At 46.0% G+C, this 21,459-nt stretch overlaps 2 protein-coding genes across 6 annotated transcripts; one reads left to right on the top strand and one right to left on the bottom strand.

Moving 5' to 3' along the window:
* Positions 1-8,582: 8,582 nt before the first annotated feature.
* LOC120696692 (heavy metal-associated isoprenylated plant protein 33-like) lies at positions 8,583-11,486 on the bottom strand. Of its 5 annotated transcripts, XM_039979677.1 has the most exons (6): positions 11,337-11,486; positions 11,064-11,150; positions 10,859-10,945; positions 10,634-10,709; positions 9,608-10,499; positions 8,583-9,361 (listed from the first exon to the last, which is right to left on the bottom strand). In XM_039979677.1, exons 3-6 carry the CDS (start codon positions 10,886-10,888, stop codon positions 9,076-9,078), a joined length of 1,284 nt encoding a protein of 427 aa, XP_039835611.1. In that variant the 5' UTR covers positions 10,889-10,945; positions 11,064-11,150; positions 11,337-11,486; the 3' UTR covers positions 8,583-9,075. The 5 variants fall into 5 exon arrangements, with proteins under 5 accessions (XP_039835611.1, XP_039835606.1, XP_039835607.1 ...); XM_039979672.1 differs by having other exon boundaries at positions 8,583-10,499; XM_039979673.1 differs by having other exon boundaries at positions 8,622-10,499; positions 10,859-10,948.
* Positions 11,487-16,681: 5,195 nt separating this feature from the next.
* On the top strand, positions 16,682-19,188 carry LOC120696691. Its single transcript, XM_039979671.1, has 3 exons — positions 16,682-18,028; positions 18,304-18,429; positions 18,522-19,188. The coding sequence occupies exons 1-3, from the start codon at positions 16,784-16,786 to the stop codon at positions 18,828-18,830; spliced, it is 1,680 nt and encodes a 559-aa protein (XP_039835605.1). The 5' UTR covers positions 16,682-16,783; the 3' UTR covers positions 18,831-19,188.
* Positions 19,189-21,459: the final 2,271 nt, after the last annotated feature.

Genomic DNA, 21,459 nt, shown 5'->3' with positions numbered 1-21,459 from the left:
ATGGGGCTGAATCTACGCTGGGACTAGGACTCAAGAACACACGATTTAGAGTGGTTCGGGCCGCCGGAGCGTAATACCCTACGTCCACTGGGAGATGTATTGTTCTTGGTGGTGTGTATGAATCTATCCTCCGCCGGCCTTGGCTCTTGCCCAGCCTGAGGTTTTCTAGCGGCGCCCCCTCCTTTTATAGATCAATGGGGGAGCGGATACATAGGACGTTGGTGCCCCGACAGGTGGGCCCAACGTGACTGTGGCTACAGTGGTAGCGAATCTTTCCTCCGATATGCGTACTGCTGCTCCTTTGACTCAGGGGGGTCTTTTCTTGTCCCGTCAGCTAGGCGCCCGTTGGAGTAGCGTAGCTTGCGGCGTGGCCTGCTGAGGCTATTATGTAGCGTCATAATGGGCGAAGCTGAGCCGTCGTATCCATCTGCTATGGCAGACTGGCAGGCGCGGCGTGGGCGGCGCCAGCGGCTCCACTACCTTGGTAATACGCGATCAATAGTGCCTTCTGGTCAAAGAATCGCCTCGGCTTCCACTGTATCAATGCGGGGCGTCCACCTACCGCAATAAATGCAGTGGTGGGTGAGGCTTTGTATGGAGACCAAGCGCCCTTGTATACGTGTCCGCGCCGGACCACCCAGAGGTAGGGCGTCGACTTCTTCCCTTAGCGAGGGGTCCGATTACCATACAAGAGGTCCGGGACCCTATGAGGGGTCCGGGACTTCCGCGGGGGTCCGGACCCTTCGGGAGGTCCGGAGCCCCGGCTGTTCGGGCTGCCCGCCTCCTCCGGGACACGCGCCGTTCCCGGATCTTTCCCAGTCGTGAGGCAGGTCCGGGACCGTTGCCGAGAGAGCAGAACTCCGGACCACAGGGGTCCGGCTGTTTGGACGTAGTCAAGGATAACTACAAGGCCCTTGCCTAGACACAGCAAGAGGGGGTACCCCAGTCCTGGGGTGCCGACAATCTGGTTTTAATTGGTTGGGTCACTGCAATGTCGGTAGCGTGCCGTTTCCTCGTTGGAGGCGTTGTGTCGGGAGCCTACTTCATAGTCAAAGAGCTGCTTTGTTTTGCGAAGCGGATGAAAGTGAAGTCGCTTGTGGTAGTTTGTTGCGGCATGATTTTTAGGTCATGGCGTTCTTTTTTTTTCATAGGCTGTGTGCATTTTAGTTATGCAGAGGCCAGAATAGATCTTATATAATTGTATCATCTTGATATAATTGTCTAAGATCAATAAAGCTTCCTTTTTCCAAAAAAAAATCATGCATGTGTGGAGACCGAGAAGTCATCATTCGAGCAGAAATTTTCTGCTTGCAGCGAGGCAGCAGGCATCGCCCTAGCAAGAAGATCCATATCTGTCTTGTGCTAAAGCCAATCTCAATGGGAGTTTCATAACATTAAATACCATTACTTTTGCTGACATGGCAAGGAGAGATAAAGATAGAGTTTCATAAGATGTGAGAAAAATTTCATCACCGTAAAACTCATCTGGTACGGTTACCTAATTTCCAGTTTAGAAATATGTGCCCATGAAAATTTCCATTGAAATTGGCCTAACATAGTTGCTGTATGGTTTTTTTTTTCCGAAAGAAAGTTGCTGCATGGTTTCGGTTTCGGGAGAGCTAGCACTCGGCAAGAAGATTCCCTGGCAAGGCCCAAACACCCACACGAGAATCCAATACCACGGGCGAGCGTCAGCCAGCGTGCTGGCGCTCGATTCCCGACCCAGCTCAGTTTCACGTGGGTGGCCCCCCAATGATTTTTATTTTTTTATCCAATTCCATCCTTGCATGTTAATCTGACTACACATTCTCACAGGTAGCTTCGCGGCCTACGACGCGCGACAGCGACGGAAGCTGTGTGTGCCGTGTATACTACGTGAGAGGCCTCGGCCACGTAAGCCTATGTATTTGAACTAACTAGTATTCTCTTTATTTTTCTTTTTCAATCTTTTTGTTTACCTCTTTTATGTTCTTTTCGAGATGTTTTTTTGACAAATATTTCCTACAAGTATGTCAAAAAGTTATCTCGACAAATTGTATTTTACATGTTGTATGACAAACTTATGCATAAAAATTGTGTGAAGAAGTTTTCTTAACAGTTATGTTCAAAGTTATCATTTTAGTAAGGAAGCTAAACAAAGTTATGCATAAAATTTGCACATGTCGTGTTAAAAAAATTATCCTATAAAAAATTGGTTGAAAAAAATTATGCATAAATGTTAGAAGTATCGTAAAAGATGTGCTACAAAATTATCATCTAATAGTTATATTGAAAATATCAGTTCGATAGTTGTCTGAAAAAATTATACATACATATGTTATAATAAGTAACTTTCTAAAAATAGACAGTTGTGGGAAAAGAAATTTTCTCGAAAAGAAAACGTCACCCACTGTCCGATCGAGCGCTAGAAAGCCTCCTGGCGCGCGCACCCACATAGGAGTACTAGACTAGTCTACACTAGGCAAGGCGGCATGGTGATGTGAGCAGGAACGCACTCCGGCACCCCTCTCCTCGGCACTCCGGCCATGTTTAGTTGCATCTAAAATTCCAAAATTTTATAAGATTTTCCATCACATCGAATTTTTCAACGCAGGCATGAAGTATTAAATCTACACGAAATAAAAAACTAATTGCATAGTTTGTTTGTAAATCACGAGACGAATCTAATAAATCTAATTAATCTATGACGAGACAATAATTATCAAATACAAACGAAAGTAATATAGTGTTTTACACCCTAAAATTTTTGCAACTAAACACGGTATATCCCTTGGCAGCACTCATGCCATGCGGCGCCGGGATCGAGGGTTGTCCGGAAGTCAAAGAAAGAGTCAAAGGAGTGGGGGCCCAGGCATGAGGCAACCGCATGCGACCCATGTTCTCCGGCCTCGCTCCCTGCTCCCGTTCCTTTGTCTCCCTCGCTATCGACCTTTTCCTTTTCAATCAAAGCCTTGGATACGACCAGGCTTTATAATCCCGACCGGTGCGGTCAAATCGCCGTCCTCCGGTAACAGTTTACGGGACCGGTTTGACCGGAAACCGGTGGAAACCATTTAATTCAAATTCAAAATTGCATGTGTAAACAGTTTCGATCAGTATACCGGCCGGTTTGACCGGTTTATCGGTCGGTTTGACTGGTAACCGGTCAAATTAATTTTTTTTTGTTTAAATTCAAATGCTCGCAAAGTATACTAAATAAATATTTCTATAACATATTTTAGCCTAAATGAACCCTCCAACTCTCTTTTGTACTATTTTTACATTGTATTTGTATACTTTTTATGCACGTTTTTTTTAACTTCAAATCTCCGCAAACTATACTAAATGTACGAATTTTTGAGAATATTTGACACCATTAAATTCGTCGCACCTTAAAGTATTTCTAGAAATTTTTATTTTTTTAATTTAAATTTGAATTTTGAAATTGGCACTGGCCCAAACCAAAATCGGACCGGATCGGTTTGACTGGTAACCGGTTAAACCGGACCGGTTCGCACCGGTTTGGTGAACCCTGGATACGACTCGAAAGAAATAAAACTCTTTGCAAGTTTGGACTCTCGAGCATGCATGTCGATACGGATATGCCATGCCATGCAGTGCCGACTATATACGAGTATCTCCATCTGCAGTGCAGGGTGCAGATATACTATACAATGCCTTTGCTGCCGGAGGAGGGATTCCGCCATTGCTCTCGCCGTCTCACGTCATGCATAGCATTGGCATGGGTCAAACCTACCGGGCTGTGTTTAGATCCGTAAAATACTGGTAAAAAATCAAATCGGACAATGTATCACACTGTAGCATTTTTCGTTTATTTGTGATAATTATTGTCATACTATGACCTAAATAGGCTCAAAAGATTCGTCTCGTCGTGTACATCAAAACTATGCAATTAATTTTTTTATTTATCTATATTTAATATTTTATGCATGAGGTAAAAGATTTGATGTGATAGATAAATATTGAAGTTTATGCATGAGATAAAAGATTTAATGTGATAGATGAATATTAAAATTTGGAGAGAGAAATTTTGGAAGTGAGCACAGCCCGGAGAGAGTGGATCCCTGAGCGAGCGAGTGCGACGGGGATGCCCCTACAAGCAAACGGTTGGGCACGGAGAGCTCGAAACGAGCAGGAGCTGCTCGGCGGGGGTCACATGGGGGGCCCGCCTCCGCCTGCCAGGCTAATTGATGTGATGGGCCTGTCCCGTCCGTCTGTCCTACAGTCTCCGCGGTCAGGCAGGCTGCTGCTTTGTCCTCATGTCCTCGTGGACGGACGAGCGAGCGAGCGAGACAGAGCTGAGAGCCCGAGCCGGCCCGGCCATCATTCCGATGCGTTCGCCTTGTACTAGGAGTACTTGTATTGTATGATTCACTTTTCACCAAAAAAAAATAAAAAATAAAAACAGAGAGAGAATGTTTCCATGCGCCGATGATGCACATCAAGACAGGGCTAATCTGCACGTAATCCACCTTTTCGCTTGCACGCGTTGCATAACTTAGCAAACGTCGTATATTCTGTACTAATAATTAACAGAAAGCTACAATATACTGTATGGCGGTGAGTCTTTTCTTTCTTTTTTTTTGCGAGGGCAACAAGGGCATCTTTTTAAGTTATTATTAACAGGTATCGTATCAGAGTTAGTGAGTTACCAGGGTATATCAATCAGCAAGTGCTCAATACAACTAGGAATATCAGCAAGCAAGCGACGACACTGCCGACCTATTGGGCACTGGCACGCGCACGTCGAGCACGTTGTGCATGTTCATGAGCAATCTTTGTTAAACGGTGGGGATCGAGATCGAGCGGCAGACCTAAATTCTAAAGTCATGCCGCACTTTCTTCTTCTTCTTCTTCTCTGCATGCATCTCCGCGCTGACCTGATGTTTTGCTGTCTGACCGGGCGGTGCGGGTGCGGCTTCTCGTGCGCGCCCACTCCACTAGGGATCACGAGATCGCGGCGCCACTCATGTTGCCCGGTGTGCGGTGGGGTTCACACTCCCCTTGGCTGTGCTGTGATCGATCGAGTCCTCCGTCCCCTCGCTCCCCAGCTCCTCTGACGGCAGGCCACCCTCGCCCTGCCCATCCAATCGATCATCACCATCATCAAATACTGTAACTTTGTATCCACCCAGCTGACCGGCGAACAGAGAAGGAGGGCTTTGTTCACTTCCAAAATTTCTCTTTCCAAACTTCACTATTCACTTATCACATTAAAATTTTTATCTCATGTATGGAGTATTAAATGTAAATAAATAAATAAACTAATTGCATAGTTTTGAAGTACATGAGGAGACGAATTTTTTGAGCCTAATTAAATCATGGTAGAACAACAATTATTATAAACAAACGAAAAGTACTACAGTATGCCACAGTGTCCGATGTGATTTTTTTTACCACTGTATTACGAATCTAAACACAGCCGAGGCTCCGTCGCTGTCCATGGAAGGCCCCGATCGCCCTCCCCAGAAGACCCCGCATGCAGCAGATGTAGACGAAAACATCTTCCGTTTTTTGCGGTAATCTGCAGGGGACCCAGCCAGGTTTTGCGTGCACACTTTGCGAAACACACAATCAAGGCCCTGTTTGGATGGAGAGGTAAAAGGGGTAAAAATATCTACTTTTTACCTCAAACATCCAAACATGAGGTAAAATTTGTTGAGGTAAATGTTTTACCCCTCCTTTTTCCTTTACCCCTCTTTAGGTGTCAAATGGAGGTAAAATGACCAATTAAATGCTATTCTCCAACCATATTTGCCCCTAATCCAAACATCTTTATGGGGTAAAATTGTTAGGGGAAAATGGTTGGAATAAAACATTTGCCTTGGGACAAATTTACCCCTCCACATCCAAACACGGCCCAAGTAGTATATATACATCAGTTTCAACTTTCAATCAAAGGTCCTAGTCGTCGTCATGTACAGGGCAACACTTTCGCAACTTTCTGCGTGCATAGGCCTATTTTTCATTGAATATCTACCAGCAGCCAGTACTCTGCAGGAGCAGGACGGAGGTGCACATTCAAAGTAACTGAACCGCGTTCCCGTTTGCTTTGGAGGCTTCCGCCACTATCGTGACATTTGACAACCTCGGCTCATTCTTTCAAAAAAAAAAGAAGGAAGAACAAGAACAAGAAAATATCCTCAGCTCAAATAGTCTTTTTTTTTTTTGAAAAGCTAGCTCAGAATAGTCATCCCAGTTGCGACTAGCTAAAGGTTGGGCAGGTTCACATGATGGACATCTCAGCTAAAAGGAGAAACATTCCGCCTAGACTGAAGAGTAGTCTACAATACTGTCAGACATGAGTTACAGTGCCGAACATATATAATTATAAGCTGCCGGCCTTTTGGCATGCGAGCTCTCTTGGATCATACCATGGCGTGATCACGACCTATCACTAACCTTTCACTCATCAGTGAAGTGAAGCTCCTCTGCTAATTAAAGAAGAGACTGTTCACGAGACACTATTTGGGCATCCCTCGTACGCGTCCTTCCCCTCTGCCACGCCGAGCACCAGCACGCATCATTCACGCCAAGGCGTGCCAGGATCATCGCAGTTGTTGATGGCAGCACGAGCCACGAGCCGATCGATCCAAACGGGGCCGACCGCTATAATTGCGGCACACCGTCCTCTATTGCTCCTCCTTTCGGACATGATAACATATTATCTAGCTGCTGCTACCTACAACCACAAAGCCTCCTTCCTAAAGATGGCTTTGAAGCAAGCAAGCAATCAGCTACTGCTCATCTGCAACAATGATTCAGTGCCCCCCCCCCCCAAACATGGGCCTGAACTTGATCTATCCCAGTGTTTTCTTTTGACCTATGCTAAGCTATGCTTTGCTTTGCTTTTGGGAGCTGCTGCATTGCATGCCCTGGATAGCCGTAGCATAATTTTAGGCCCTGTTTAGTTGGAGTGCAAAATTTTTTTGCGTTGGAATCTTGCTAATTTTAATTACTAAATGAAGTTTATTTACAAAATTTTTTACACAAATGAGTTGTAAATCGTGAGACGAATCTAATGATGCTAATTAATTCATGATTAATCAATAATTAGCGGATGGTTACTGTAGCATCACTGTTGCAAATCATGGATTAAGTAGGCTCATTAGATTCGTCTCGTGGTTTACAGACCATCTATGCAAAAATTTTTGTAAATAAACTTTATTTAATACTGCATACATGTGTCGAAAATTCGATGTGACGATTTTTTGTGTTTAGGGGTTTATGGAATGGGAAGTAAAAGGCCTTAGTTGTAGCCTTCCATTCCATCAGCTGCCCCCACCTTTAGATCCTACTGCTTCTTCTGAATGTGTAGAGAGAGCGCTTTATTTGCGGAAAGCTCATGCCTGGCCTACTTGGACTAACAAGTCGCAACAGCAAAGCAAAAGCAATAGAAAAGCAGCAGCAGCAGCCTCTCATGATGGCAGGCACGCCACAAAGCAAGCACCGAGTACAATCTCTACCGCTACTAGTTTAATTAAGCCCGGCCGGATGCGTGTCCCATTTGGAGACGTGGTTAAAACAAAGTTAATAATACAGCCGCTTGCTGGATGTATGGATCTTTGCGGCTTATTTCTCAACCTACTTATATAATAGGTAGCTCTTTCAATATTAATACATGACATATCTGTCTGTCACACACAATTTCTTAATCTTTATGTTGAAGTCATCTATAAGCTTGCAGTTTGCTTTCTATCTTTTCTTGCTCTGTGCTCTACCTTATCATTCAACCTGCTTACATCCTCTTAGGAATACTAATAATCCATCCACGGCACCGAATGTCAATCCGAATTCCGAGAGCACGGACGTTTAGTAATCTAATCTATTTAGCCACTCTTGTTCATGCTGCCGGTCGGTCCCAGTGATTAGGCACCCTGATACGGAAACAAGGCGTGAGGTCCCGCGCGAATCCACAGCGGATGGATCCGCCACTCGCGACAACCAGCACCGAATCTCAAGCGCCGCCGAGTTTTGCAATGCAAAATACTACTACCATCCGTACACCACGCGCGGTCGAGACTACGGAGTACTACTCCGCTCCTCCCAAGATTTACTTATACTTTTTAAGTACTGCAGTCCACTGCTGCTAAGATGCATTCTGAATTTCCCATCTTAAACAAACAGTAATCTGTCATACTAGTAGTACTGTACTCCTATATTGTTTCAGGAGTCAAGATTCTCCTGCCAGGGGAGGTGAGGTAAAAAAGTTGAGAGCTTCTCGTCATTCTACTACCCTGGTTTTCATTTCTGCAAAGGTTTTTACTGGACTGGGGGGTAGTTGGACTGGGATCCATCAATCAATTATCGCTGGGAATATGGCATGGGACCATGCTGTGAATCTGTGGCCTACAGTCTACCAGAGGAGGAGGTTATTGTATTCATAGGATTGATTGAGGTGTGCCGCTGCAATCCGCTGCATGGGACCATGATCGTCCCCCTCCATTGCTGCCTTGCTGCCACCACAATCATCTCCTCACCTTGGGGATACAGTACAAGTATTACATCGAGAACAGACGCTTCTCTCACATCAAGGAAGCCAGGCACAAAGGCAAATGCAATAGAGTTTGACAACATTCCACTAGCATGCCAAAGGAATATGCAGCTCGACCATTCATTCATGCATCCAAAGCACAGGGAAAAGGCACATTGAGATTAACCTTGTTTTGCACATTCTTCTACCATCACAATATGGAGCAAGAAGGGAAGCCGGCCAGCAGCATCACCTTCTTGACCTCTACTGTAAAGCAGCACCATCATCTCTTATGACGACTATTCATAATTACTATACCTACCTTCCCCTTCAAGGAAGTTGCTTTTTTTGTCCAAAGCAAGGGAAAAAAGGTGAAAATAAGCTAGAAAATAAAAAAGAAAAAAGGGGGCGATTCTAGCTGGTAGTACTAGCTTCTCATGTAGTATACTGACTGACTGATCCAGGTTGTTATTTCGACCATGGTGACGACGCTGACCGATGACCACCTGTGACCTGCGCTCCCCTCCTTCCGGTTGGTTCACTGCTTTTGTCCAAGGCATCAGCAGGAGAAAGCTTCGCAGGCGCCGGCGACCGATCTTGCCTCACATCATCGAGCAGCTGTTGGGGTTCTCGTCGCTGAACATGTTGTCATGAGGGTGCGGCTGAGGGTAGTACATCGGCGGCGGGTAGGGCATCGCCGGGCGGCCGTACCCATACCCGTACCCCATCGGCGGGTAACCGGCGGCGCCATGGACCTGGTGGCCATGAGGACCATGGCCATTCATCATCATCTGTTGCTGTTGCTGCTGCGCCATCATGGACATGTACTGCTGCTGCGCCATGGGATTCCCGGCCGCCTGCATCATCTCCAGCCCGGACGGCATGCCGCCGCCGCCAGCACCGCCAGGATAGAACCCAGCCCCAGGCATCATGCCGCCGGCTGGCATGCCGTGCGCGGCGGCACTGCCACCTCCCGCCTGCATGCCATTGCCACCCATGTGGGGGTGGCCCATCGGCATGCCGCCCATCTGGCCCATACCGGGGAAACCGGCGCCGCCCATCATGTTCGGCGGCCTCATCATCATGCCCGGCTGCTGCTGCGGCGGCGGCATGCCGCCCATCATCGGGCCGCCGACGCCGGCGGGCGGACCACCGCCCTTCTTGGCCTGGCCAGGCTGGTTCCCGCCACCCTTGCCGTTCTGCGGCGCCTGCGCTCCGCCACCGTTCTTGCCGTTCCCGCCTCCGCCACCCTGGTGGTTCTGCTTCGCGCCAGAATCCTTCTTGCCGCCGGTGTTCCCCTTGATCTGCACCGGGATCTCGTTCCCGCCGCCACCCTTCTTGCCGCCGCCGCCGTTGGCACCCTTCTTGTCGCCCCCGCCGGCGCCCATCGGCATTGCCATGGGCTTTGCCATCATCTTGGGGTCGTCGTACCAGTCGTCGTCGAGGCCGTCGTCCTCGAAATCCTCGTCGTCGAAGTCATCGTCGAACTCGTCATCGAACTCGCTGCCGTCGTCCCCGAATTCGTCGTCCTCGGGAACGTTGAATTTGACGGCCATGGGGTCCTTGGCCGGCGGCGGCGCGGCCGCTGTGAACGGCATCTTGCCGCCCATGCCCATGAGCTGCGGAGGAAGCTTCATCCCCTTCATCTGCATCTGCTGTTGCAGCTGCTGCAGTTGCTGAAGCTGCTGCGGAGTCGGCTGCGGCATCACCATCTTTGCATCTTTCGGGCCACCTCCTCCGCCTCCACCGGCGCCGTTTCCAGCAACTGCTCCACCCTTGGGCTGGCCCTTGCCACCGCCATCCTTGGGCTGGCCCTTGCCGCCAGCATCCTTCGGCTGCTGGCCCTTGCCGCCGCCGCCGCCGCCGAGGTGGAGCTTTTGGACCTGGCTTACCACGCCAGGCTTGGCGCCCCACAGCTGGGCGGGCTTGCCAGCCTTGTTCAGCTTCTTGATGACGGTGTCCGGATCCATCAGGCCGGACACCGTCACCTTCCCCTGCTCCGCATCTACACTGCTTTGGTACACACCTGCAGATCAATCCAACATTTCTCTTAGGAAAAAAAATTAAGAATGGACAAGTAGCGCTGCTGAACAGAACTGGCGATGAGAAATATAAACAGAAAATCAAGCAACTGGCGTTAAAAAAAGGTTTCTTTCTTACCATCGATCTTGTGGAGGATCTTCTTGACCTTCTTCTCGCACCCATCACAGTGGATGTTAACTTTCAGCACGCAGGTCTGGGAACAGACAGGAACAAAATATTAGCAAAAGGGCAGCAGGAGACATGCACGGCGACATGAAAATCAGGATGCCTGCGTCGAACACAAGAAGGGACATGGAATGTGTGTGCTGGTGCTTGAGTTGAGTAGAAGCAACACAAACTCACCTGCACCTTGAGGATGTCCTCCTTGCTCATCCTGACCACCTCAAATGCCGCAGCCTCCAATCGCCAAAGGCACGAGAGGCTTCAGATCTGCTACGAGTGCACTCAAATCAGGAAGAGAAGAACAAGAACGGCAACAGCCAGGAAACATTTCCCATCCCTCTCTCTGCGAGAACAGCGGTCAGATAGAGAGGAGAGGAGGGAGTACCTTCAGTCTTGTCTTCTCGCTGGAGCGAGAGAGGCCTGGCTTGCAATAAAATACTGTCCCTTCCCACACACTCACACAAAAAAAAATCTAGAGAGAGAAACAACAGACCCTTGTTAGAGTTTGTGTTTGCAGAAAACCACGAGCAAGGCTATTAAGCGCCTGCAGTGTGGTCCAGAGAAAAAAAATGGAGGTAGGAGGAAGAAGAGACTCCCTCTCTCGCCCCCTATCTCTGTCTACCAACAAAGCTAAGCACATGGAGGAGTCTCTGCTTACCCTTTTTATTTTCCCTGGAAACCTTTGCCTTTGGCCATGGAAGCTCAAGCCTTTGCCTTTCTTCTTCAAAAGATGGTGAAATGGTGTTCTGCGAAAGACTAGCCCAAGGGGGATTTAAATAGGCTTTGTCACTTGTCAGGAAGTACAGGACGGTGTAGAACATGTGAACTTTGTACTAGGCTTACAAACGTCAGTTTTTCTTTATTTTCTTATCAAATTTCTATTTTTTATATACAAGTCCCTATGTGACTTCCATCCGGTAAGTAATTTTTTGGGCTCTGCAAACAACTATTCAACAGGGAATATTCCGTTAAGTGTATGACGGTATTTGCCCAAATAGTTTGTGGGGACAAGCAGTGACTATTGCTTGCACTAATCAGAAAATGAATTGGTTAACCAAAGAACTGGTTTAGGGATAACCTTGCAAAGAGGGGTTTGGATGTAAAAAGCTGGAGGATGGATGCACATGCACAATGCCCCCGCCCATAGCAATTAGCTACCGTCCATGCACCTCTAACCATCACCGTTCTCTTCTTGGGTCACCGGAGGCGCGCGCGGGGGTGTCACTAGAGACACACTGACGTGGTGGACTGGGAGCGCGCCGCGGCCTGCAGGCCGGCCGCCCCCGCCCCCAGGCATGAGCCATCCGGGGCATCCCGCGGGGGCGCCGTCTCATGTGTGTCAGTTAGCGAGTCAGAGGCAAGGTTAACCTAACCGGTCAAACCGGTCCGGTCCGGTTCCGGTTCCGGCCGGTACACAACCGGCCAAAATTTAAATTTTAAATTTGAATTCAAAAAATGAAAAATTCCCAAAAAATTCCTAAAAATACTTCAAGGTGTGATGAATCTAATGGTGTCAAATTTTCTCAAAAATTCATTCATTTAGTATAGTTTGTGGGAATTTAAAGTTAAATCAAAAAAGAAAAAGAAAAAAAATGGGCCGGCCCATGAAGGCCCACCGATCAAACCGGTCAAACCGGCCGGTAAACCGGTAAAACCGGCCGGTAAACCGGTTGCACGGGAGCTTTTGAATTTCAAACCGGTCAAACCGACCGGTAAACCGGTCACACCGGCCGGTAAACCGGTCGGAACCGGTTGCACGGGAAAATTTGAATTTATTTGAATTTGGATTTGAATTCAACCGGTTTCCACCGGTTACCGGCCTAACCGGTCCGGTAAACCGGTACCGGAGGGCGGCGGTAACCGGTTTCCGGTTGGGAAATAAAACCCTGATCAGAGGAGGGTGATGAGTAGAGCACATTAACTTCTCACTTTCCTCTCCTTTTTCGTTCTGTTAGTCCGTTACTGTCTTTATACTAGCCTGTTTAGTTCGGAAAAAGTTGTTAATATTGATACTGTAGCACATTTTGTTGTTACTTGACAAATAATATTCAATCATGAACTAATTAGGCTTAAAAGATTCATCTCATGCCAATCGGTTAGACTGTGTAATTAGTTTTTTTAAATGCATTTAACGCTCCATACATGTGTCCGAACATTCGATGTGACACAGATACTGTAGAAATTTAACTAAAAAGGGCCTTACTGTCTTTTAGCAGCAACTCTCCTCCAAATCCTAGAACCTGCCCTCTCTTTTCTGTTGGTCTGTTAATGTTCTTTAGTAGCATTTTTACTTTTTCCTAAAAAGTTTATTTTTCTTCTATTACTTCGTTTTCACGCTCAACTCACCCTGAAACATAATGGAGTGGAAAAGCCAAGCAATCGCAGTACTGACACCATGGTTGCTTGTGTCCAAGATTCCAGGTTCATGCCAGTACATGCAACGTATACGACGCCTGTTCTGATCGAGCCGTCCGGAAGAGGTTTTTTTTTTGGGTGGCAGCCGGTGCAAGGCAGGAAAGGATGGGTGACCGTTTGTGCGTCACTGTCGCCAGGGGCGGAGCTAGGATGACGATTTTTTCATTGTTAGGGGGAGCCAATCATACAAATTTATATAAAAATTTAATCAAAATTTAAACTTGTAGTGCAAATTTGGGGATTATGGGGCCAGGCCCCTGCCCGCCCCCCTGTCTCCGCCCCTGACTGTCGCAGGATCAGTTTGTTTGCGCCGCGCTGAACTGTAGTGTGGACTTTGGTCTTTCGCCATCAGGCACGCAACAGATAGATCGATCAGTCAGCACTCAGCACTGCTGCTTGCAATCAAGTATTCAATAAAAAAGATATGTTCTATGGAACGAGGCACTAATTCATTGTATCCTAAAAATCAGAGGTTTAATTACATAATTCGTATCTTAAACGTCAGAGGGTTTAATTGCATATAGTAATGCTAGGAGTAATACATTTGCAAATTTTGGCATTCAATTCATGCATGCATACAAATACCTATGAAGATTTTCAATTCAAGCAAATTAAATATGCGAAGATTTTCTCTCTACAATTATTCACTGCTTCCGCTAGAGATTGAGATTGACATGCACGATCTCCTATAGCTAGACGACTGGCAGGTATCATTTTAGTGTTTAACAAAGATTGATGTCATTTTAAGTGCTAAAAAGGGTCAATCCAAACCAATACATTTGTTTTTTTTAAACACCACGTCTATTTTCCCTACAATTAATTAATTGCTGCCGCTGGAGAGAGATCGAAATGCAAGTGCCAAATAGCTAGCCTGATGTCAAAACATATTCAAGTTCTAATTAAATAAAAAGGAAATCTAGACAAACATCAATGGAGCAGAAGTGTGCTTGTGTTTTTGTGTATCTTTTGCAGGCCTGGCATTTAACTCATCGTGCAGATACAAGAGTACACTATGTACTAGCCTACCAACAGTTGACAAACCAAACAAGTATTTGTTGATTTTGTGGCAACAGGCCGTAATGGCCGCTAGAGATAGAGATGCATGGTCCGCTACTTTTCTATGGCTCCCTCCAGTGACGTAATTGTGTCCTCCGGTGCTAAAGCCAGGACAAGGACAACCCTAGAGGTTTGCATCTACTACTGCAATAATAATCACAAAGCAAAGTTGAATACTATTGGCTGGCTGGTGATTGGAAGCTGGTGCTGGAGTGGTGTGAGAGAAAAACACTGTTGAACTGGAGGCTGCTGGAGCTGCCGAACAGAGTGATTTTGTGATGTTGGTGGCTTCTTTCCTTCCATCTCCCAACCGAAGCAAATCAAGGCGCGCCTTTATTTAATCTGAATTCTGAAAACCAGCAATGGCATGGGATGTACCTAAATAATCTGGGTACAGCCTACGTCGTACAGGGTTGCATCAGCTGCAGACATGGAGACACCTTGCGGTGGGCGATGACGTTGTTAATTATTACGTCTGCTGCTTGATGCCGCCTGCAACACGATGATGTCGTCACGTAGTGGTACTGGTACTGGTCCTGGTGGACACACCACACACACATACGTGTACTTGTATTTTGTACGTACGTAGAGTAGTAAATGGCCTATAGCGCTGTATGTATCGCCATCAGACTGGCGCTGCAGGGAATCTGTGCGGCGTACGTACGAAGTGAAAGCAACTCGTGTTCATGTTCATGGTCTGCTACTGGTTGTTTGCAATGAATTTGGTTTGACGTATTCGAATGTCTGATCTGGTTGCGAGTGATGAATGAATGAATGGCCTCCGTGGAGATGGAATCCATGATCTGAGCGGTCCAGGATCTGCGGCTTGCATTCACACTCTGCGTCCAGGCTGGTTAATTTGGAACAAGGAAACAATTTTTCTTTTCGGGCTTGGGGGGAGTGATAATGGGCCGTGTATTACCAAGAGAGAGCTGGCCGGGGTGAAAAGATTGGGGGCCCATCGTGTGGTTTAACAACGTGGTGGACTTTGAATGCTGACGCATAGTTGTTGTAGGGAAAGGAAAAGAGCTGCCTGCCAATCACCAAACGTGTCGTGGTGTGGTGTGGTGTCCACCTGACCTGCTCATCATCACAGTCACAGTCACAGCTCTGGTCAATGACATACATGCTTTTTGACGTACAGTCCGCCCGTCGCAGGCTTGCTTGCTTCATGGCGCGCGCACACGCTCCTCCCCTCGTACACTACGGTACTCCCTCGCTCGTACTACCCTGTACCGAAACTTAGAGATTCCTTTTGGAGACGTAAGTGTCAATGAAAATGCGAGGTGTTACTAGTACCTATCCACCGAATTATAGTGCCGTTTTGTTAAAAAAAATTACAGTGCTCGGTTAGTTTCAGTAGTACGGAGGAGTTAATTTGCATCTGATACGTTCTCTTTAATTAGTCTCTCAAAATTGCAACGGAGGGCGATAGATAGATATCGTCAGCTGCGACGGTTAGATTTTTCCGCTATGAATAGATAGATAGCTCCAGTGTATGTTTTGACGGTGTGGCATCTTTTTTCTTTTTCTTTTTTTTTTTGAAGAAAACGGTGTGGCATCTAACTAGAGTATATCTGAACAACTGGACCGGGGTTCCGTACTCCGATCTGGAGTATCATCATGGTTCGATTCGAGTGACGACCGCCGGCCGTACAGCAAGCATGAGGAGTAAGGTCAGGTTTCGTTTAAAATCTACTAATAATCACTCGGTAGGGACCGAACGCCGCATCATATCAGGTTCAGGCAAAGGCACGCCATGGCACTGCAGCAAAGTAGTGATCATTCTTCCCATGGGTTGGCAATCGCTCGCGTGCCTCCGGGAGCATTCACAATTGTCATTCCTCATCAAGTTAGCAGCTAGTAGTACTAGCAAGATAGGAGAGGATGGGCATGTCGGCACTTGAGGTTCAGGCTTCTAATTCCTTGAATTTTTTAAGTCGTTGTCACATCAAATATTTGAATGTTCGGATGCCAATTTAATATAAAGCTAATTGTATAAATGGCAATAAGGCTCTAGGCGAATCTATTAAATATAATTAATGCATGATTAGCAGATTGTTACTGTAGCAATTATTTGTTAAATTATAGACTTAATAGATTCCTCATGATTAATTCATGAAATCAGTTTAATAATAAATCTATATTTAATACTCCTAATTGATGTTTAAACATACGATGTGATGAAACTTATGATTTAAACTGAGACTTTCAATCTTCTGGATAGCAGCTACAAGATCCAATGGTCTATGCATGCAAATATTGCGTTCATTGGGCAGATCATGACTCACGGCCTCACGGGACTTTGGGCCCTTTCTTTGTACTCCTACTTTTTTTTTCGAATAAGTCTTTCTTTGTATAATTGCTTTTCGTTCAGCGTAGATTGGGTGTTGCAAGAAAACAAAAAAAAAACCCCACAGAACCGGGCTCGGGTCGACGGCCCGCACGGCAACCGGCCCGGCCACCGCCTCCCCCACCCCGAAATTTCGAACCCCTCCCGGCTCCCTCCCTCCCCTCCTCTTCCCCCTCGCAATTCCCCTCCTCCCTTCCCCCAAATCCGCGGTTCGCCACCCTACCTCCAGCAAATCGGCACCCGCCTCTGCGCCCTCCTCGAGGCCCGAAGCCGCGATTCCTATGGAGCGCACCCCGCGCCTGATCTGGGCCGCCCTCGCAAGGCTCCCCCCGCCACCGGACCCATGGATCATCATCGGTGGAAGGCCGGGACGAGGTGAGGTCGGCGACGGCGCTGCTGGAGGCGAGGGCGTCTTCGCTGAAGAAGACGGCAGCCGCGCCGTTGGGGGAGGAAAGGCGGGCAGCAACAAGCCCGCGGGAGGCCCTGGCTGGGACGCCGCGGGTGGCTGTGAGGGTAGCGGCGGCAAGCGCCCAGGCCGGGACGCCGTGGCTGGCCATCGGGGAGGTCAAGGGGGCGAAGGAGGCGGAGGAGGAGGCGAAGACGGCGGGGCAGGCCGCGGCGGGCCTCCCACGGCTCCTACCAGAGACGGCCAAGATGACGACACCGTGGGGGCAGGTTGCGGCTTGGCTCTCACGGCTACCAGCAATGATCAGCGGTACAATCCCTACACTGATCTTCTTCTATGTGGGACACCTCGATCGGCAATTTGGAAACAGGCTTGGTACAGTAGGCCGCTGCTTCTCCATGACAAGTATCTAGTGTGCGCAAAGAAATCTGTGGGCACATCAGCTGTAGTTGGTGGTGGTGAGCCTTTTGTGGACGTGTCTCAAGAAATGACGGCAATTCTCAATAACCATCCTGGTCCGATCGGTAGCTTTCGTGTGGAGACATCAAAATGGACACATGATTGTGTAATTCGCACTTGGCTTAAAATACTGTCCAACAAATCTGCAGCTCAAGTCTCAGTTTTGAATTTGGGACACGAAACCAGCACTGCATTCCCCATCGAAGAAATGCAAAGTCCAAATCTTCAAGATTTGCACCTGGGTTTTATGAGAATCCCTGATCTGGATCTTCTTTGCTTCAACTACTCAGCTTTGCAAGTGATTTGGCTGTACTGCTGCTCCTTTCAAGGTCTGAAACTTTCATGGATCATACAAGACTGTGTGTGTTTGAGGGAGCTCCACATCGGGTTTTGCACTGAAAATTTAAAGGTCAATTCGAAAAGTTTAGAGCTGGTGGAGATATGGGGTACCTCAGCAGAATGGTTAGTGATTGAGTGTGCGCCGAAACTGACTGTTTTAGGTACTTCAATCATGCCAAGAGTTGCCCATACACCGGTGAAACCAAAAAGATGCTTCCCAAAAGTTTCAATTTCCATCAATTGTGCTCCTTGCTTGAAGACAATGAATCATCTTCTACTCCCCTATCACAAGATCACTGTTGATAGCATCCCCATCATCATGGTTCGTAGCTTATCCCCCCAGTGTAAATTTTCGTTTGGTGCTGTATAGTATAAAAATGCTCCTCTGAAGTTATTATTATTATTATTATTATTATTGAACTTAAGATAAAATTTCCTATTCCTGCAATGTGCTTGTTTTAGTGCTTGCATACAAATACTCTCAATCTCTGTTATGGTGAGTGTTTCGGGGAACAAATGATTTCATACAATGCAATATCTGAACTTACTGTAGCAATGCAATATTAAGTATGAAATATTGAAATTTGCATGCCACAGGAGTGTGCAGCATGGACATCCATTGAAATCTTGAAGATAGGTTTGAACATGTCGAATCGCTCTCAAAGAGACGGTCTACATAAAATATTGGACTTTGTGCCGAAGTTGCACCAACTCTGCATTTTGGTACTATACTACATCTTCAACTTTGCTCGATGATATGTTCATCTGATTTATATATATGTTTACAGTGCAGTAATCTGTTTCAATTTGTACAGCACCTAGATAAAGTTGATCATGCTGAAGGATTTGAAGTGGCAATTGATTGTCCATTTGATGATATCAACCAAGTTATATGTGTTGCAACGTGTCTAGAAAGCTTTGCAATTCAGGAGTTTAGAGGTGGACCAGCAGAGCTTCACATGATCCAGAGTGTCCTGAGGCACGCTCCATGCCTACTGAAGCTCAATACCATTCCTTCTCGGTCTTGTTCGCAGAGACAGATTCGTCAAGCAACGGCTGAGATTGGGAGTTATAGAAGACTCTCTGAAGCCTGCCATGTCAATCACCACTCTCCCAATGAATAAAGAAGTCTTCCTCAAGAAGCTGCAGTCTTTCATGAAATGCAAAAGGAGCTCGATTTGAAGTAATTGATTCTGGCAAATTCTAATTTGTATAAATGGGAAAGAGAGTGCTGTGCTAATTGTACAAATGGGATAGAGTGATGTACTGATTGTACAAATGATTCTTGCTGTGCCTGATAGCCATTTGGTCTGATAGTTTGAGACTCAGAGATTGCTGTGCAGTAGTAGTTCTTTACTATCTTGCCGTTATCGGCTGTAATTTCTTCCACTTAGTTTGTTGCTGATTTCTTGATTGGTACCGTGGCATTGGAATGTTGGAAAAGTTTCTTAGTCGGTACATACTGGATCAATGTTTGTGAAATTCTTGCTAATTACGGTATGTGAGTTTTGAGGCGGGCTTACCATGGAGACTTGTTTTGGAATAGCATACTATACTACAAATATGTACAAGGAGATTTACATGACATAGAAAACTGGTGCATTCTTTCTTTAACAAGTGCCTGGTGGATGAATAGGTGGAGGCTACCAAGCAAGAGGTGAAGAGAAAAATGTCAAGTTAGATGTCATTCTTCAACATGTTCTGCATTGCTTTCCACAAGGTGTTGCTTTTCACCAAAATTTTATCGTACCTACAATTCTAAAATTTCCACTGTGTACAAAGTTCTGAACATTTCAAGTTTCAACTGCTGAGTTTGGATGATGACCGGCCCAATAACCAGAATTTTTGTATTTGTATTTATTTTAGTGCTCTTATATCATTTTCATTCTTGATGCAATGTTGGATGCTTTGTAGTCTTCTGCTAGCATTCATATATAATTTGGACACTTGGATGCATGTATTTTGTAATGTTTTGGTACCATGCAACAATCATGTAGAATATATGGCCTCATTAAGGTGTTAGTTAAGTGCACTTTTCTTATGCAATATGATTTCAATTTGTTTTAGAACAATTTGGAACAGATGCATATAAATGCCACGAAATATGTCCTATCTACAAATTTGATCTAATAAACTGGTACTACGGATAATTCAAATGCAATACGCTTTATTGAGTACTGAAAAGCTAACCTGCTATCCAAATGCTTCCATCAACTTGCCTGAGAAATTTGGCCCCCCAAAACCAAGGAAAAGTTGTCGGGCTCATGTCAGTTTTACTTGATTAACTGCCTCCAACCTAGTTTTGGCTTTCGTTATTTCTTTTTATGTATTTAGGATAGATTGCCAAAGGATGCTAGCCCAGTTGGTTAGTCACTCCGGCGGCACCCCTCAAGTCCTGAGTTCGACTCCCCGTGGGAGCGAATTTCAGGCTGAGAGTAAAAAAATCCCCTCACTGGCCCCGTGTGCCAAAGCACTGGTTGTGAGACGGCCCAGGTCGGCCCGAGGACCCTTACATGGCCCAGGCACAGTTCTCAGGGGTTACGTCTCCCAGTGTTAGGGCGGGGCCAGGGTTCGGGGATTTTCTCGGTCGGGGAAGCCGAGGCTTCTTCTTAAGTTAATACCGGTGGGGCGGTCTTTCCCCACCTGGCCGAGTTTTTTTTTATTTAGGATAGATTGAAAAGACTCATTCCTGTGTAACTAGCTCTATGATGAACTGCAGAGATCCTAGAGCATTGGCAATACAACTTCTGCGAACAAGCATGTCAAGGCCTTTGAACTTAGCTGCTTCAGAATTTGTGCATTTTCATTTTAGAAGAACATATAGGATTTCAGAAAAGGAAACTTCATGTTACTCCTACATTATTAATTTATTGTATCAAATGGGTATGTAATGCTCTGAGTTGTATATCATTTGGATGTTTTGAAATAGAGCCATGTAGACCAATTGATTGGTGAGAAATAGAACACTATCCTGATTCCTGAATAACAAATTCTATTATGAACTACAGAGATCACAGAGCATTTGCAATTATAACTTTCTTAAGTAGATCCATTGGTCAGCATGTAAACTTTTCACTGCTTCATAATTTGTGCACTTGAACATAGATCCAAAAGCTCTATTGATTTTGCTGAGAACCGAGGATCGTGATGGATTTCCCTGGCAAATTACATGTCCCAAAACAGAAACGTTCAGTTATGGATGATAGAATATTGTAGAGACCTGGAAATATTTTGTCATTGTGCTTGTTGCCTTGTATATACGATACTCCATTGATACACCAACAGGCTGTTCAAACATGTTCTAGTGCTTGACTAATCTATGACATCATGTTTAGGATCACAGACTGAGGATCATGCTGTCTGAATTTCATGGGTACCCAGAATCTTCCCGACACGCTTTGCATTATATACTTCCACGTAACCATCATCAGTGATGCCTTCCTCGACTCAGACGTTACTCCATTCTTGAAACTAAATGCTAAATATAAAAGGATGAAGGCTCAACTGATAAAAGTGATCCCCTAAAGTTATTTACAACTACTCAACTGCCGGTGTTCAGATTTGACTGAAAAGAGTAATTAATGAACCGCAATGATCATCTTTGGATCACTCTAATTTATATTCATCAGTCTGTAACAGAATACATCCACTTGGTCAATGATCCGAAAAAATGAGAGAGCATGCCTATCCTAGTGCTAACAGATGTGGACGTGGTCATCAGCTACAATCACGCATTGCCACGCATATACAACA

The sequence above is a fragment of the Panicum virgatum genome, chromosome 3K (genome assembly GCF_016808335.1).
Source record: "Panicum virgatum strain AP13 chromosome 3K, P.virgatum_v5, whole genome shotgun sequence".
NCBI classification, from domain to species: domain Eukaryota; kingdom Viridiplantae; phylum Streptophyta; class Magnoliopsida; order Poales; family Poaceae; genus Panicum; species Panicum virgatum.
The sequence above is the reverse complement of the archived record's forward strand: the minus strand, read 5'-3'. Positions and strand labels throughout refer to the sequence as shown.

Bases quoted from the DNA above. Each gene is read 5' to 3' on its own strand.
- LOC120696692 (XM_039979672.1), bottom strand. From the start codon at position 10,888: ATGAGCAAGGAGGACATCCTCAAGGTGCAG. The intron at 10,710-10,858 runs GTGAGTTTGTGT...GTCTGTTCCCAG, and splicing joins AGGACATCCTCAAGGTGCAG to ACCTGCGTGCTGAAAGTTAA. The intron at 10,500-10,633 runs GTAAGAAAGAAA...ATTGATCTGCAG, and splicing joins GATCCTCCACAAGATCGATG to GTGTGTACCAAAGCAGTGTA.
- LOC120696691 (XM_039979671.1), top strand. From the start codon at position 16,784: ATGGAGCGCACCCCGCGCCTGATCTGGGCCGCCCTCGCAAGGCTCCCC. The intron at 18,029-18,303 runs GTTCGTAGCTTA...TGCATGCCACAG, and splicing joins ATAGCATCCCCATCATCATG to GAGTGTGCAGCATGGACATC. The intron at 18,430-18,521 runs GTACTATACTAC...CAATTTGTACAG, and splicing joins TGCACCAACTCTGCATTTTG to CACCTAGATAAAGTTGATCA.